The sequence below is a fragment of the Hippocampus comes genome, unplaced genomic scaffold (genome assembly GCF_001891065.2).
Source record: "Hippocampus comes isolate QL1 unplaced genomic scaffold, H_comes_QL1_v1.1 scaffold7, whole genome shotgun sequence".
Classification (NCBI taxonomy): Eukaryota; Metazoa; Chordata; class Actinopteri; order Syngnathiformes; family Syngnathidae; genus Hippocampus; species Hippocampus comes.
In genome coordinates this window covers 5,118,567-5,136,441 of record NW_017842060.1, presented here as the reverse complement: position 1 = coordinate 5,136,441, position 17,875 = coordinate 5,118,567, and the positions used below count along the sequence as shown (strand labels likewise).

Genomic DNA, 17,875 nt, shown 5'->3' with positions numbered 1-17,875 from the left:
CAAGTGAAAATCAAAACACAGGCAGCTGGACATGATGGACGAATAGGCACAGACAATATGGAGTGAAACACGTGAGGCTGATATGTGAATGGCGGCACACCACTTGCTTCCTCCTTCTCTTTCTCTGTCAAACCACAACCGCCACCACCATTTTCTAAATTTGATCCAGCACCAAAATGAAGATGTGCCGTTTTCTTTGGTCAAGCGCACCTGTGCCTGCCTATGAAAATACGTCCCAAAATGTAGTTTCAGTTGGTTATCAGATTTTAAAGGCACTCTGGTTTGTACTCTACATTAATCACATCATTGAAATGAATGTCAAGAATGAAAATATTTTTTGCTTCAATTCTATGGAGATTGCGCTGCTCCTTGTGTTTTACTTTGTTAAAAAAAATCAGTTTTAGTTTATTTCCTTCGTTTTTGTTAACGACAAAAACCTTGGCCTCCACTTATATCTGTGTTGTGAGCATTAAGTTAATGTTCCATCGATATGAACACCTCAGTGTGTTTAGACGTGGGCGTGTCCGTCACTACATAGACAGTTGCCCTACTCTGCACCGGGAAAGTAGTCTCATTATGAAGCTCTGTGACTCACATGGCCGCAGACGGAGACAAAACAACTGCGTGCAAACAGTAACGTGGAAATAAAACCTGAAGACAGTAAGCCCTCTCACGGTACAAGTTCACCTATACTCTGTTCTTCGCTGAAAAACTAAATTAACTCCTAAAAAAAAAAAATAAAAAAAAAAAGGAAAAGGATCCGCAAGATCTCGGCAAAGACATACTAAATGAGCACAGTTAGTCCAAAGATTCAAAGGTGTAGGTTTCATTCCAACTGGGAAAGAAGGATTTCATCAGGGGGAGGAGCTAAGTTTAGCATGGGTTGTTACGGAGAGTCTTCGCTCATCTGCATGCAAGCTCAAAAATGTTCTGTCATCCTTGATTCTTGGGGCTGCCTTCGTGTTTATATTCTCATCATAGCAACAACCATATTTGGATGCCGCAATAAAAGACGCGATGATGGGCTCTGACCTACCGGCCGACTCATTGCAACACAATATCAGGAAGCCGACGTTCAGGAAAACGCCGTTTGTCCTTGTAGGGACTCTTTCGGGCCAACCGCCTGAAATTCAGCGTACTTCTCGCGCCTGTGATGTCACTGACAAAGAATTCCACCCTTGGCGAGACTGCGGGGAGTCTTGGGTTAATAATTGACAACGTGCGAGAATTTGTAGCGCACGATCCAGGTCCTCCCGTGGAAACGTGTCATTTCTAATGTCTGGATTGACTTCCAGTGAGTCAAATGGATGGAACAACGTGTCTATTTATATGGAATGATTACCTTTTGTCAGTGAGTAAGTGAGCTGGGAGTTTCCTGGTTTTTCGGAAAACAAATGATTGATCTCACTTTGTGAGTTTCTTTCTTCAGTTTGATCGTCATTTGATAGTTTGTTCATTAGTTGTGAGGTGGTGAGGTAGTGAGTCAGTTACTTTTGAGCAGGGGTATCAACCTGTTTTTTTTTTTTTGTTGTGGGCCACTTTGGAGTTACGGCTTCCCTCGGAGGGCCGGTGCAAAATCTCAACGTTATTTAGTACCCATGACAATTTGACATTTCTGTACAGTTTTCAGTAAATAATCATGATAGTTGACACACATGATTTGCTCCCGCCGGCCACATAAAATGATGTGGGGGGGCGGATCTGGCCCCCGGGCCTTGACTTTGAAACCTGTGCTTTAGAGCTTTTATTTAGTTTGTTAGTTGGTCGGTTCATCAGTTTGATGGTTAGTTTGTTTTTCAGTGTCCTGGCTACCACTGATGTAAGAGATTTGCGGTCACCATGACAACGACAGAGGCGCTCCCTGTAAGAAGCCAGCGGCACCGGTGGCATTTCATAACTGTTACTGCAAACCTCAGTTCTGACGGAGTATTGTTTTGAAGCTGCAAGAGTTGTTTGTGGAGTCAGCGTGATAACACGCAGTCAAGCCCTTTTGTGACGATTGTGACCCGACGCACGTCTCTTACCATAACATTCACTCCCTTGCCTCGAGCGACTCCAGTGACTCACCGCCATGACATCACCGCGGTGAGCTCACAGTCTCGCTAGATGGAGACGGGATTAAATCTGCTGATGCTGCTGCTGCTGCTGCTGCTGCTGCTGCTGTCACATGGGTCACCCGAGAGTTTAGGATTGACCACGAGGGGCTCAACAGATTAAGACGCGGGTCATGCTGTTGCTGCCAGTCACTTGAACTCTGCTCGTGACCCACGTTGTGTGCGTCAGTCAGTCAGTCAGTCAGTCAGTCGACAAAACAACACACTATAATATGATTTGTCAGCCTTGTATGAATTCATTGCAAAATAGATGAACGGTTTATCAAGCGTACAGTCACAGCATTCGTCACTACCGGCAGTAGAACCGCACGATCAGTATACGACAGATACAAATTAATTAAATATGACTATTTTAGTGGGGATTGCTTCTTGGGTTACACTTAGGCAAGTCTCCCTTGTATGTTTGGTAGAACATATACCTGAATGAATCGATTAGTTCATGGAAAAAAATATCAGGAAAATAAATCCAATTTAAAGAAATAAATTAATAACAATAATAATAATAATAATAATAAAAAGTTAGTACATTATTTTATTTTGTTCTAAATTTGTTCTGGATTTTAATGTCGTGACAAGTTGAATTAATGTTACTTTGTTTGTTAATAATATATATATATATATAAATTACAAATATATTGTTTATGAATCCCTCATCATTTTAAAAGATGTTAAATCAAAATAAACAATACAAACCATGAATATTATTTTATTAGATCAATTAATTAAAAAGGTTAATTTCAAATTATTTGCCACAATATATATTCTGGATTTATTATAAAAATAAATTTAAAAATTGAATAAATAAATGTTTTCAAAAATCACGAAAAAGATGACTATTTATCAACAGAACACATTTCAGCAGTAACGATTTACAAATGTTTTTTTTTAATTGAGTAAATCATGACGCAGGTTATATTTCCCTTTCCCCTTTCCTTTTTTTGGCAGCTGTTTGTGATGGGATCCTGTTTATGTACATTCCACAACTTAACACAGGTCATATTTGGTCATCTTCCACAGAGGAAAAAAAACAGCCTCAAGGTTGGAAATACCCCCCTCAGGCTTTTTTCTTTTTTGTAAAATTCACTACGCTTTCTTTGTGGCGGTGGGGGGAGGTGCATCTGCTACCATGGCAACCCTATCAACAATTGACTGGCCATATCCTTGACTTAGCCCTGAGAAGTGTGGTCAGGTGTCAGCAATAGGAATGTGACATATTTGGTGTCTAAAAAACATTTATCATTTCCAAACGAATATTCTGATTCAGATGTAATAAAAACGGGAGCAGTCACGCATTTCTGCATGACCGCACTGTCAAATCTCAGGTGCTAATTGTCTACGCGTGGATGCCATCACAGGTCTCAGCGTCAAAATTTAAGATTCTCACCGGACATTTGCCATGAAATATTCAGTCAATGTGACCTAGAAGAACGAGTGAAACAAAGCCAGCATGTTAGATCGCTGAAGCTTGAGTACTTTTGCTGCAACGTAGCGTAAATAACAAACGTGCTCCAGTCACTTGGTTTTTGGAATCTTAAGAAAAATTCAAGTTGCATCAAATCATGCAAAAACTGACGGATATTATTGAGCGACTCTGACACAAATGGCATCATCATATTTTCTTTTAAATCCCCCGAAAAAGACATTCGAAATTTTAATTCATGGTGAAGTCATGAAAAGTACACCTTTTTGGGATGCCAGCCGACAGTGAGAAAGGCGGCACAGAAACACTGCCGTCTGCTGATTGGTCAATGGGGAATGACCATGCTGTTCGCGCGGTCAATGTTTTGCTGAAAGAAGCGCAACAATGCAAAAGCAGAGTTTAATGTCTCGAGGGGTCGAATGAAAACTGAGATTTTCCTCATTGTTACTCATTATCTCTGATGGAAATGTTGATGTTGGCGCGTCAAGTCTGCATAGACGCCCTCCTTAATTAAATACTCTGCGTCACAGGAGCAGACTTGTGAGTAATGTGCTCACAAAAAGCTGCCAAATGCTGCACGGTAATTGCATTGTGAAATAAATGTACACAGCTACAGTGCTAATGAGATAATTGTGTAAGCGTGCCTTTGTGTAAAGTGTGTGAGTGCGTGCGTGTTACATGAGATTATGTGAGTGAGAGATTTTGAATGTTGTATGTGTGAGATTGCGCAACAGTGTGGGTGTAAGTGTGCATGTGAGAGTGTGGGGGTGTAAGTGACAACATGTGGGGGATTTCATGAGAAATGTTAAAAGTGTGTGAGAGAGTATGTGACAAAGACTACGAGAGATAAAGTGTGTGTCCGTGTTTTTCGTGTGAGAGGAACAGTGTGTAGTGTTAACGAGAAAGAGTGTGTGAGAGTGGAGCTAATAACAGTCTCGCTTTCTGGCAGACATTTTATTTCCTGTTCCGTTTTTATTGTCTGTCTGTCTTTTCTGTCACTTTTCCTCTCTCTCTCTCTCTCTCTCTCTCTCTCTCTCTCTCTCTCTCTCTCTCTCGCTCTCTCTCTCTCTCTCTCTCTCTCTCTCTCTCGCTCTCTCTCTCTCTCTCTCTCTCTCTCTCTCTCGCTCTCTCTCTCTCTCTCTCTCTCTCTCTCTCTCGCTCTCTCTGTCTCACTCGCTCTCACACACAGAGGCATGCACACCCACCCACACTATTTTGATCACATTCCAGCTGACTGACTTCAGGTCAGAAATGGGGCCGTCTGCATGAGTGTGTGTGTGTGTGTGTGTGTGTGTGTGTGTGTGTGTGTGTGTGTGTGTGTTTGCGCACAGCGGACGGTTGTGTCTGGGTCAGACGCCTGGCAGATAAGCAGAGTGGGAGAGGTTGCGTGTGCGCTTGGGTGTTGTCAGCGTACGAGCAAAAAAAAAGAAAAAAAAAGAAGGAAGTGGCACACATGAAAGAGAGCGTAACGTCAACCCCCCCGACCCGTGATGAGCCTGTCGGGCCTTCTCTTTGTTGAGAAGCCGATTACGGAGTTGAGTCCTGCCGCTGCGTCGCCTTCTGACTCGGGCCAGCCAGAGGAAACTGCTGCATAACGATAACAAGACGCAAGACAATGGCTTCCACAGGCGAAAACACACACACGCAGTGTGTATACGTTCGACAGCTTGAGCCAAAGGGGGGAGGGCGCGCGTTGCCAATAACTCTACCGACCTTTTGCGATTATTTATCAAATACGTAACAATCCGGACATACCAGCCACATTTCAGAGCGTTTTCCCTCCCTTTTTGGAAAAGGGGAAATTGGGGCTGCCTGCTGTTTGTTTGCCTGTTGATAAGCCACGTTTGGGTTTATTTTGGGCTCCTCAGAGGATTAGGTGGTTTTATTTTTATTTTTTTTGCCTGCTGGTTTGGAATTTTGGTTTTAGATTTGTTGCCAAAAATGTGACATCCCCAGCTAACAATACATAGTTTGTAATGTACTTGTTTGTAATGTATGTTCATTGTAATACCTACTCATTTTTAAGCTAATAAAATAAAGTTAACGATTTACTGATTATATTTTTTTCCAAACACTATGACTTATCATGTACTGTGTACTTGGGTTTTCAAATAAAATAAATGACTAGATAATTACTAAATCAATTTTATGAGTTTGTATCTATTGTTAAAAGTTATTTATTTCTGTATTTATCTGAGAGGATGAACGGGTTCTTTTTTCTTCCTCACGGTGCCTGACAACTAAAATTTGACTGATGGGCCGATGGCGCCTCTGTGTGTCAGATAATTGAACTACAGCTGGGCGACTGTTTAATTTTGTTGTGATCGTTGACTGTGCGTCAAGTTTCCGTCGTGATTGTCACATACCAGAAACGGTGTCATAATTTATGACGCCGATCACGTCGAATGGCCTTGTCCGATTGTATAAAACGATGACGTTGTATAGACATTACAAAAGAAAACTATTGGTCGTGAATATGTTCTTTTTAACGCTGTGCAGTACGCGGGAAATAGCTACTTGATGTTCAACTAGCTTTATTTTGGAGCCCGTTACAGGAAGTCGTTCTCTATCTGTGGTGTTTTATTTTAACTCGAGTGCTGTCAAAATTCGTAATCTTATTTGCAACTTGGACGAGACCACACCGCGTGTTGAGGTAAATTAAGACAAACGGTCACGTCCCATTAATTGATCACTTAAAAACTCAAAATGCTCTTTTTTAACTTGTTCTCTCCTTTGGTGTTTCTTTGGTTCGTTTCTTTTTGTCTCGTTTAGCTAGCTGGTAACGGAGCTAGTTTTATCTGAAGTAGTCACTGATGTTTAAAACATTTTATTATTACACTGCTTTTAATACGCAATTTTAATGACGCACATGAAATACATCTATATTTAAATCTTATTTATGTATCTTGTACTTGGTGACAAGGCGAATGATGTCACTGCGTCAATGTTTACTCACGGTGATATCTAAAGTAGACAAAAACTAGTTCCTACGCGATGGAAGAGTATTACAGCAAAATCGAAAAACTTTTTTTTTTTTTCAAATGCTAGGATTTTTGTCGGGGGGGGGGGTTTAATATATTTGAGGAATAAAAACATTGCTGTGTATTTAAAAAGTTTTATACTTTTGGGATTAAAAAAAGTTTAATTTTCGAAATTGAAGTAGTATTATTCACGAAAAGAAATGTGAAGTCCTCAGTTTTCACACAACTAGGATATTTTCAAGAATTTTGTTTATATGTTTGAGATTAAAGTCATGTTTTACATTAATAGATAAAAAAAAGTCAGTGGTTCAAAGAAAATAAAAATTTTCAGACCAATAGTCACAATATTAAAGGGAGAAAGAAGGCAGTTCAAGATTAAATTATATTACGAAGATTAATGTGCATTTTCAAGATTTATTAGTATTTTTTAAATGAATTGGTATGTTACATTAAAGTTAAAATATTTCAAGAATAAAATTGTATTTTTGGAAGAAGAATTTGCATACTTTTAAAAGTATTTTTTTAAGATTTTTTTTTTCCCGAAAAATATAATTTTTAAGGAATAACGTTGTATATTTTTTCCAAATCATAAATTATGAGAGTGGGCAGCACGGTGATCGGCTGGTTAGCACGTCCTCCTCACAGTGCAGAGGTGCACGGTTCGATTCCAGCTCCGGCCTTCCTGTGTGGAGTTTGAATGTTCTCCTCGTGTCGGTTTTCTCCGGGTACTCCGGTTTCCTCCCACATTCCAAAAAACATACATAGGAGGCTCTAAATTCAGATAAAAGTCAGATATTTTTGAGAAAAAAAAACAAGTCCTAATATTACAAGAGTACAGTTATACATGTTGGTTGAGAATAAAAAAAAAAGCTTATTTTTGAATTTACAGTCATGGGACTGGAACTTTCTTTCCTCAAAATCATGCATCAGTATTCTTGTAAAAGTACAACTTCAATCTCTTGTAATTATGATTTTTTTTTCAGGGTACAGTAGCTCCAAAACTCCTTTGTGCACATTTGCGATTTTTTACAGATTATTTTCGTTTTTCAAACACAGATTCTTCAGACGCTCCACATGACTCATTCCTCTAGCATGTTTCCTCAAGTCAACCACAGATTGAAAAGTCTGCCAGCCACTTGTGGTTTGGTCAAGGCATAGCCAACCCATTCATGTTTTTCCATTCCTGTCCCAATGTTTTTTTTTTATTTTAATGTGTATAAAAGCTGTTTAAAAAGTCACCCTTACCTGTCACCTTTTAAATGTTTACATCAGAGGAAAGCGCATTAGCATTGGCTCGAAAGCTATTCATGTTATATGAGAGGGGCACGTCTAGATGAATGTGATATGGGAAACATAACTGTATCTCGAACCTTTCATGATAGCACAAAGATGTTAATTTCATATTTTAAACTCAAAAGTCAGAAAAGACCACACGGGATGATCAAAAATCAAATGTTGTCCTCTGAATTTAGAATTTCGAAAACGTTTGTCAAACAATCCTACTAATTGCTCGTTAAAGTGAGTCTTAATCCGAACAGCATTTCACAGGCGATGCCGGGTAAATTTCATTTAAAGGAGATGACCTTGAATTCATTCAAAAAGGATGTTGGAAGTGTGCCTATAAAGAAAGAAAGAAGTGCTGAGCTAAGCTCCACTCAAAATGACATTTCAAGTATAAAAGAGGATTTGAAGGAATTACAGCCTGCTGCCCCCAACCCACCACCCCCTCACCCCCTACCAACCACTTACTCTGTGCCCTAAACACTCTTGAAATGTGCTCAAGGGTTCTTGTTTTCAGTTTTGGACAAGCCATTGTGCAGGGATAGAAACAATTGATGCAACATAAATCGGCACTATGGCAACAACTCCTCCGCCTCGAAGAGCAAAAACAAAGGCAACGAAGCCAACATGCTGCAATGGTGTCGTCATGTAAAACGAATGAATGAATTCTATCCGCGCAGGTGGCCGTCATGGGCGATTTATGACTTGATGGTTTATTTTATTTTATTATATATATATTTTTGTGTCTCTTAGCGGGCCTAACTTTGTGCTGTGGCTCGTCAGTCTTTGCTTTCTAATGTAATCCTCTGCCCTGTAACGCATTCATCATGACTTACTTGTGTTAAGTTGGTCTTTCGCACAAACTTCCTGTGCCGATATTTTGGGGCGCACGTATGTCACCGCAACTTCCTTTCGTCACATCTTCTGCTGCTCATTTCTGACATAAGTTACTTCCTTGCCCTCGTCGCTGTCTTAGCCATCCCCGCGTTAATAGTTGAAACGATTTGAACACGAAACAAATGGTAAGGTGAGGGGCATATATTGTGGCGTATTTTTCGGAGCACATTTTTTTGTAATATGCCTCGTTCTGAAAATGCGTGAGCGTCTCCGCCCATAACTAGGAAGCTTGGCTAGGTGAAAATGTACCATTTCCGAGCAACGCGCTGACCATAATGTTTGAAACACGATCAAAAGATAAGCATGAGATAGGACCCCCCCCCTCAAAACGGGCTAATGAATCAAGGGAATTTTATTGCCATGTATGAAGCAAAAATAATTGTTCAGATTACAAACAAATGTGTGCCGAATGGTTTGCTCGTCTGCCTCATAGGTGTGTCCTATGGCATATCAAACCTCCACTTTGTCTTTCGGTCAGTCATGTCTCGTCGGAGCTGTCGCCTGGCGTCCACAGGCTACTACAACTCGGATGATGAATCCGACTCGAGTAGCGTGACCAACATCTCATACCGAGAGAACCCAGTCAAGTGAGTGATAGTGGCGCAAAGTCTCTTTTTTTAAATTTTTATTTTTTATTGTGTTTCTAATTACCGGGTGCTTGTTTTGTTTTTTCCTCAGGGTTTTCAAGAAGAAAGTGGGAACGCGCAAGGCCGCCCCTCGTGCCTCCACCAGTTCCAGCAGCTTACAGTCGCCTTCCACCAAAGGTTCGTGTATGAAGTGAACATGTCGTCAGTCACCTATCTGCTTTGATAAAATTTAACCAATACGGAAGCATCTAAAAAAAAAAAAAAGCCAAACTGCTGTCCTAGTTAGACCACAGCGAAATTCATAATAATTAACCCATTTAATCCCAAATTTTTCCCAGACATTTAAAAGTGAAAATCAGGTGTCATTCGTAGCCCTTTTAAGTAATCAGTAATAAAAAAATTTAGAGCCCTGTAAATTAAATCATTGTTTTCCTTCACAAATGTGACCGTTGGGATTAAATGGGTTAAAGCCAACTGGGTATTTTATGACTACTCTGTTCTTTAATCCAGCCCTGCACACTGATACTTCATTTCCATTCTTCCTATTGGTTGTGTTCAACTTTGTAAATAGAAGAAATGTCCACACTGATCCCAGATTGACATTGAAAATCTCTTCCTCCAAGCCCGCAGACCTTCCCTTAGCACCCAAACAGACCTGACCATGGGAAGCGTGTCCTACGCCACGCCCAGGGCCACACCCCGACCCGCCCTGATCGCAGCGTCATCAACGACGAATCAGACCGCCACCCGCTCACCACCGCCGCCTCCAGAGAGGATTCGCAGCTCCGGCCAGGCTGTCGTCTACCTCCGATCGGAACACAAGGAGCAGGATAAGAACTGTGTAGACAGTTCCGGCTACTCCTCCTCTGAGGGCATCAACCTGAAACCTCCAACACCGACCACAACCACAAAATCCGGTGACAGCGCCAGCACCAGCACCAGCACCAGCACCAGCAAAGTTAAAAGTAACAGTGAGGCTCCCAGTGTCGGGTACAGACGGCGAATCAACAGCGCCCTCTCTGGTGTGAAGGGTTGGTACATGTGTTTGTTGGGTATTGTGCTGTGCATTTTACTTTGCTTACAAATAACAAAATAACACACTGGTATTCTGTTTTTTTTTGTTTTTTTTTTCCAGACTCGCTATCAACATGGACTACAAAGATAAACCATCTGAGCACTTTTGGTACGAAGTGTGTGTGCGTGTGCACGAGCGCCTGTGTGTCCTTTCTGAACTGAGCTTTCTGGAACATTTGGTACTCAATGTTTTTTTTAATGATATATCTAATTTAATATTGGGGATTTTTCTTATACAAAGAGCAAAGAATGCATGTCCAAAGTTTCATTTCACACTTAAAAAGAGACAATAAAATGTCATGTGTCTACTGCAAAGCAGGAATGGCCGACATAATACATGTCTGAGGTAAACATCATTCCTACTTGAATATAGCCTAAAACAGCTAGTTAAAAAAAAAATTGTAATCTGTCCACAGGTGGTCAAGTTTGCATACAGCCGCCAGTGCTCTTTCGATCGCTTTATCGAACCATTCGTGCCACTCAACACGCAGGTTGGATAGTCAGTTAACAGCCAGAGCAACACTCGCTGACTCATGTCACGCCTTTGAAGCCGTACTCTTTTTTTTTTTTTTTTTTTTTAAAGTTGCAAATAATGCAGAGTAGAATGGTGACGTTTTCAATCTTCTCGGAAGTCTCGATCAAAAAACAAAAACAAAAAAGTGGCTTCACACCAAAGTTAAAAGCATACACTTGTCCAAACTCTCTTGGTAAATTGACAAATTAAGATTCCGTGCATGTAGGAACTCTGCTGAATTGACTTTTCTTCTTCCCCTAGCAGCTAATCGATCCTTCCTCAGTGCCCAAACAAAGAAGACTTGCATTGTCCTCATGCTCCTCTCTGTCGTGGCGGCTTGTAAGTGACTCGCAGTCTCTTTGAAAGACGCAACGTAAACAGATAATCAGTCTGAAGCAGTACACGTTGTCATATGCACGCAACCATATTTCTTTACTCCTCCCCCTCTTCTCAGGTGTGTGGTTCCTCCCTCCCTTGTTACCCCCATTCTCCACCCTCACGGATTTCGTCAAGTCCCATTCGCAGACCTCCCAACTGACGCAGCACTCCGTTCGACCAACCTTGATGCCACCTCCACCCAGCAAGGTGCCAAACACAACAGCAACGGTACGCTTTTCTCCGTCTTGCCACCGAGAGATGTTTCTAATATTCCAACCGGCTCATCTAGCGATGACTGCACCTTGTTGTTGTAGCAAATCCGTGGTCTGCGCATTTATATGCTTTGGTCCACACGGTCCCAAAAAAATTGGTTGCGTGTGATTTGCGTTGTTGTAACGAAACTAATGAAATAGCTACAATCGGAAAAAAAAAAAACCTAAAATGAAAAAGCATTAAAAATCAAAGTGAAACTCCAGTTATTAAAAATTATCCTGAAAATATCCTTCATTTGCATCTTTGTCAATTAATTAGTTTTCATTTCAAAATGTATTTGTTTTGGTATTGCTACTGTATCTGCACAGCAAAAGCGAGGTCAAAACAGTCGTTTAAGAATTGTAGTTCACTTTATTACACAACACGTGAGCTGGAAATAATACTGAAACTACTTCTCTAAAAAGATTATTCAAACTAACTGAATTTAAAACAAAAACAGTCGGAACATAATTAATAACTTAGCTGTCATGAAAAACCTCAAACGATTCTAACCTTGCCGCAGAGGGGCCAGCTTGGACCACACACAAACAAAAGAACAAACAAAAAAACAATTTATTTTCCTAACCCAGGGATTTGAGCAAAATGGGTTGCCTTGACCCAAGGTTGGGTAAATTAATTTGATCCATCCGATTGTGTTGAAGATTGGATTTGGGTGCGCTGACAAAAATTTAATGTAACTTTCTTTGCAAGCATTTCGGCTGAATGACCCGAGTGGGTAACACTTCTGATTCAAATTCCGATCAGGGCGGACCACTCACAGAAAAATTGAGTTGTGTCGGGAAAGACATCCGGTGTAAAAACTATGCTGAATATATCATGCGAGTGACTTGGATGACCTCTGACAGAGCAAAGCTGCTGCTGCTTCTTCTAAGAAAATGTTGGTTATAAGTTTTTGTGTCATTTGTAACCACAGCTATACTGATAACCTGCTAACCCATTTCTTGGTACTCAACCCAATGCCCTGGGTATAAATAACCCAGCATTGGCTTGGTCCCTTTTGGGTTTAGCTATTTAACCCAATTTTGCTTATTTTGACCCCAGCACTTTTTAAGAGTTCACAAACAGGGGTGGATGAGGAAATCTATATCACATGCACCCTGGGGTCATGTGGATGCGGGAAGCCTGAATCGGCCTTCAGAGACGTCCAAATAATCTGGCATTAAGGATTTTGGAAAGGAGAATTAGGGTCAAATTAGGCCGGATTATCCCTCTGCATGTATGCCGCTCAAAATAAGAGACCAGTAATGATCAATTCCATTCCAGTTTATAATTACGCAATTTTATGGGATCTTATTCCACTCTGCAGGACTCCGTCAAACTGCCTTCTGATATAGAAGCCAAGGTGCACAATATTTGGGTAAGAAGCAGATCCTCTATTACAAAAAAAAAAAAATATCAATGTTTAGTGAAGGATGTCTGGAATGACTGTTTTTTTATGCTCTTGCAGGAGGCTCTCCAGCAGAAGCAGGAGCTCCTCAACAAGGTCAGATGATAACTTTGCACAAACTTCTTCTGAATTACATCAAAAGGTCTACATACCCTTCTTCAAATGCCTGTTGATTCCTATGGTGATTAAAAAAAAACAACAACAAAAACAGAAATTATTTCACAATTTCAGAAAAATTAATGAACAATGTAACCAGTACAAGTCAAGTGATTTTTCTTTTTGAGGGAGTAAGTAAAAAAAACAACAACAAAAAAAAAAAAACTGAAAATATGTAATTATATAATAGCCACTTGTGTGAGTTCTGAATGGACCAAATTCAAACGTATCTTAGTCAGTACACATCTGCCACCATTTAAATTGTCTCTTATGAACCCCCCAAATAAAGTTCAGATGTTCTAGTTGGCTTTTCCTGACAGACATTTTTGTTTTGCTTCCAAGCAGAACATTGCTATTTGGTACTGGGTCAAGATGTATGGAATTGTAAAACAGTTCCAAATGGCAATCGTTGTGAGCACAAAAGCATCAGATTTCTGCAATGTCCACAAAACCGGACCAGAACATCTGAATTTTGAACGGAGCGAATCAGAAGCACTTTAAATTCTGGGTTTTTAACATGCGACGGGTTGACTTCGAACACAAGAACCGCATTATTTTAGTTGTTCATTTGTACTTCCTGTAAAGATTTTTTTGAATTCTCAATTGAGTCGTGCGTGTTCAAAGTCACATTAATGGTGGATTTTTTTAATTTTTTTATTTTTTTAAATTATTGATCTTGGCTCTTTATTTATAAAAACACAAAAAAATGCATCTGAACAGGGGTGCGGAGACATCTTCGATCCACCGTAAAGTGAGTTCTGCACCTGGCATGAAGTGGAATGAATTCTCTTGTTTGCCCCCGTTTCAGATGAGGGAGCAGTTTGAGAACAACATGCAGAATATGCGGGACTACGTCAAGTCGGTGGAATCCAACAGTGCGAAAAATCTGGACCACGAGGTCACCTTATTGGGCAAAAAGATCAGCGATCAGGAACAGGATTTTCAGTCCCTGTCGGGCCTCAACGGCAGAATGAAAGATTTAGAGACCCAAATTGCTGAGGTAATGGAAGTGTTCGGGAACTACTGCAAACGTTGATCGCATGCTGTGTTTTAACACAAGCAGCATTGTGATTGCAGTTGTCGATCGAGTTGCAGTCCATCCAATCACAACCTCCCGCGAGACCGATTCCTGACATCTCTGCTCCAAATGAGCTCACGCCAGAGCTCCAACAGGCCATGGAGAAGTGGCTCACTGACCACATCCAGGTAGGGGACTGGCCAAACCACTCTAAAGTTTCGACACGTTTGACGTCTCATATGCTTATTGCACAGGCGCAGAAGGCGGTAAACCTACAGGATAAAGGAGTCGTCGCCCCAGGGTGCGCACAGCCTTTGGCTAACAAAATGGCTGACTTTGCACTAGAGACTCAAGGTAGGACTCCATACACCAAGAGTGCCCAACCAGTCGATCGCAGTCGACCGCTAGCCTGGGCACCGGTCCCAAAAGTCAACTTCAAGGACTGGTGGCTAAAACCTTAAAGACTTTCATCATTTATATTTTATGAGCAATTTGGCATGTGTGCTTGCATCTATTCATATTATCAATGTTACTGTAACTGCTATACAGTCATGAATTGTGACTTTGCAGAGCAACTGTAGTCGGGCGACTAAACTGGGAAAAGTCCCATGTTAGATTAGACATGACTGGAATAAAACACATTTATTAGGGTGTTTTCTAATACGTTACCAGCATCATCGTCTCTCTCTCTCTCTCTCTCTCTCTCTCTCTCTCTCTCTCTCTCTCTCTCTCTCTCTCTCTCTGTCTCTCTCTCTCTGTCTCTCTCTCTCTCTCCATCCCATGTCCAGGTGCCAGCGTGATTGGCACCCGCTGTTCTGAAACATATCACACCCGCTCAGCCTGTCTGAGCTTGTTTGGATTCCCCTTGTGGTACCCGACAGAGAGCCCCCGCACTGTCATTCAGGTAATCATCTTCCCCTGCTCCTCGTCTTGTTTATTTTATTTTATTTTATTTTATTTGTCTGAGGGTATCCTTTAACCTTCATCACCCCCTCCACCCCGCTCAGGGAGATCCAATGCTGCTTCCAGGCAAATGTTGGGCCTTTCACGGTGCCCACGGGACTCTGGTCATCGCCCTGTCTCACCCCATAAGGATAACCCATGTGACGCTGGACCACGTGCCGCGTCATATCACCCCCACCGACCGAATCGACTCTGCACCCAAGGACTTTGAGGTCTATGTAAGTCACCCAAAAACATTGCTTTATTACACCATTGTCGCTAGTTTTACAAGATATTAACTGCTGCTGATTTTTTTTTTTTTTTTTGTAATGAGTTGAGAGCACAGGATGGTGGAAGTGTAGTTAACTCACTTAACAATTAGCAGTGATTCCGAAAATAGTGAAAAATTATTTCCAAAAATAGGCTTCCAGCTCTGCTGGGTTAACGGCAATGCTAAATAACATCTATTATTGGGGCGCTATAACCCTTTATGCAATGGATTAAACACAAATGATGCAGCAACACGCGTAGACAGGCAATTTAACAGCATTCACAGTCATGTATTGTATCGTCCGCAAAGAAAAACTAATATTAGTGTCATACTGATGAGCTGCAAGAAGTCTGGTCACAAAATAGTCTCATACGGCTTCACAAGCCCACCTTTGACAAATATTGAAGACATCCCCTGATTTTAACCCCACTGGTGGCCAAGGCAGGCACACAAAAAAAGAGCAACACGATGGTCATTCAAGGTGAAAATTGTGCATCGGTCACGACAAGACAGTAGTTAAACCTTTCATGCATAGTAGTCACTACAGTGGACAAACGCTGTTTCCACTAAAAAAAACAACAATACTTGCCAATAAGTAGTCACTATACTCATCACTAATAGGTGGTGGGCGGAGCTACACTGTACTCCACATTGTTTTGACACGGATTGTTTCCCGGTTCAAAACTGCCAAAGTGGACCTCACCCATTAGTATATATGACTTTTTTTTTTTTACCTTTGCTCCCAGGGTTTGAAGGATGAGGTGGAAGAAGGAACAATGCTGGGAACATTCAGATACAACGAGGACGGCGAACCCACGCAGACGTTTGAGCTGCCCGTGAGTTTCTTTTCCCTTTTTCATCTTCAGTGGGTCATAACATTAACTTTTGATTATAAATTCGAAGCAGACGTGAGGCTTGCCTCTTTGCATACCCATTAAAACATTTTTTGGGGCCCGACGCAGTCCAGCGACGTGATCTACCGCGTGGTGGAGCTGCGCGTCCTCAGCAACTGGGGTCACATGGAGTACACGTGCCTCTACCGCTTCAGAGTGCACGGGACTTTGGCAACGGCGACATGATGGCGGCACACGCGAATCAACCGCCGGATGAAAGTGGTGAGTTCCACCACTCCCGCCGCTTAAGGCTGCACTGACCCTTCTTTAAATAGCGCCGCTGTCTGACGAAAAGTGTGAAATTTGCGTCAATACATAACAAAACTGGTTTTCAAGTTCAGTTTAGTCGCCTTTAATGTCGTTGGAGGATGTAAAGAACATCAGATCAAAATTATACACACTTGCTCAAAAACTTGCTTTTGTCCTTATATAATACTTGAATTTTTTTTTTCCATCTTAGCGTCACGTTGATCAATGTTGCCTGTCCTTCTGCGACCTTTTAAAAAGCACTTGAATTTTCTATGAAGGCAAAGTCAGGAAAGATGACAATGTATTTCATGTGAGAGAATATATTTTAGCCAACTCATGCCTTTGTCACAGTATTGTCACATAGATATTTATCAATGATGTACAGGATGGAGTGTTAGGGGCAAAAAAAAACAAAAAAAAAACATGACAACGTGATGAGATTAAAGTCAGCCCCCCCCCCCCAAAAATCAACAAAAACATTTCATTGCATACAATTTTTTTAAATTATATGTATTTTTTTAGGAAAAATGTGATCGGACAAGAATCACGACATAAAATATAATTCATGAAAGGTCACGTTTTTCCTTTTTTTTCTTCTTAGTAAATTGTGCATTTTTTTTTTTGTCATGATACTACATGATACTATTTATTCAATCACATTCTGAGCTGTTTGACGTAAAACGATTAGTTTGACCCTTTTGGTCTCTTTATGGTACGCTTTTTTTGTAATGTAATTTTATTGTTTTAAATATCCTTTTTTTAAAAAATGTAAGTTACGCCTTAATTCAATTCCCCTTAAAACTAAAAGTGTTTCATCAAGATATTTCTGTTTTTTGCACTATTATGGGCTTATCCCAGCTGACTTTGAGTGGCAGGCGAGGGTACTGCCAGGACTGGTTGCCAGTCAATCACAGAGCTTTTGTTAATTTAAAAAAAATGACAAATAATTGTAAAAATTAACCGTCACTGTCGAGGCGAGGGTACTGCCAGGACTGGTTGCCAGTCAATAACAGAGCTTTTGTTAATTTAAAAAATATATACAAATAGTTGTAAAAATGAACCGTCACTGTCAGGCAGAAAGTTACGATGTCAATGGTCAATTTAATATTTTTTTTTCACAAATCAGTCACCACATGAGTCTTATTTATTTATTGGTTTATTTTCCCAAAAAATATTCAAAAGTGTTGGTAATGGCTCACTCTCTGCAATGTGTTTCAGCTGTTGTTTTTTTTTTGGATGTCAATGGTCAATTTAATATTTTTTTTTAACAAATCAGTCACCACATGGGTCTTATTTATTTATTGGTTTATTTTCCCAAAAATTATTCAAAAGTGTTGGTAATGGCTCACTCTCTTTGACACTGCAGTGTGTTTCAGCTGTTATTTTTTTTTTTTTTTTTAAAATAACTTTTTTTTCAGTATTTTTAGATTTTTTTCATAA

The 17,875-nt window shown here is 40.6% G+C and overlaps 1 protein-coding gene across 6 annotated transcripts; it reads left to right on the top strand.

Annotated features, from left to right (window-relative positions):
• Nucleotides 1-5,997: 5,997 nt before the first annotated feature.
• sun2 (Sad1 and UNC84 domain containing 2) lies at nt 5,998-16,852 on the top strand. 6 transcript variants are annotated; one of them, XM_019862676.1, is made up of 16 exons: nt 5,998-6,187; nt 9,172-9,280; nt 9,372-9,457; nt 9,904-10,302; nt 10,416-10,463; nt 11,133-11,207; nt 11,323-11,474; nt 12,826-12,876; nt 12,967-13,002; nt 13,871-14,062; nt 14,140-14,268; nt 14,335-14,434; nt 14,869-14,984; nt 15,088-15,261; nt 16,040-16,129; nt 16,256-16,852. In XM_019862676.1, the coding sequence occupies exons 2-16, from the start codon at nt 9,174-9,176 to the stop codon at nt 16,370-16,372; spliced, it is 1,872 nt and encodes a 623-aa protein (XP_019718235.1). In that variant the 5' UTR covers nt 5,998-6,187; nt 9,172-9,173; the 3' UTR covers nt 16,373-16,852. The 6 variants fall into 6 exon arrangements, with proteins under 6 accessions (XP_019718235.1, XP_019718232.1, XP_019718231.1 ...); XM_019862673.1 differs by having other exon boundaries at nt 5,999-6,187; nt 11,130-11,207; XM_019862672.1 differs by having other exon boundaries at nt 5,999-6,187; nt 9,904-10,311.
• The last annotated feature ends 1,023 nt before the right edge of the window (nt 16,853-17,875 follow it).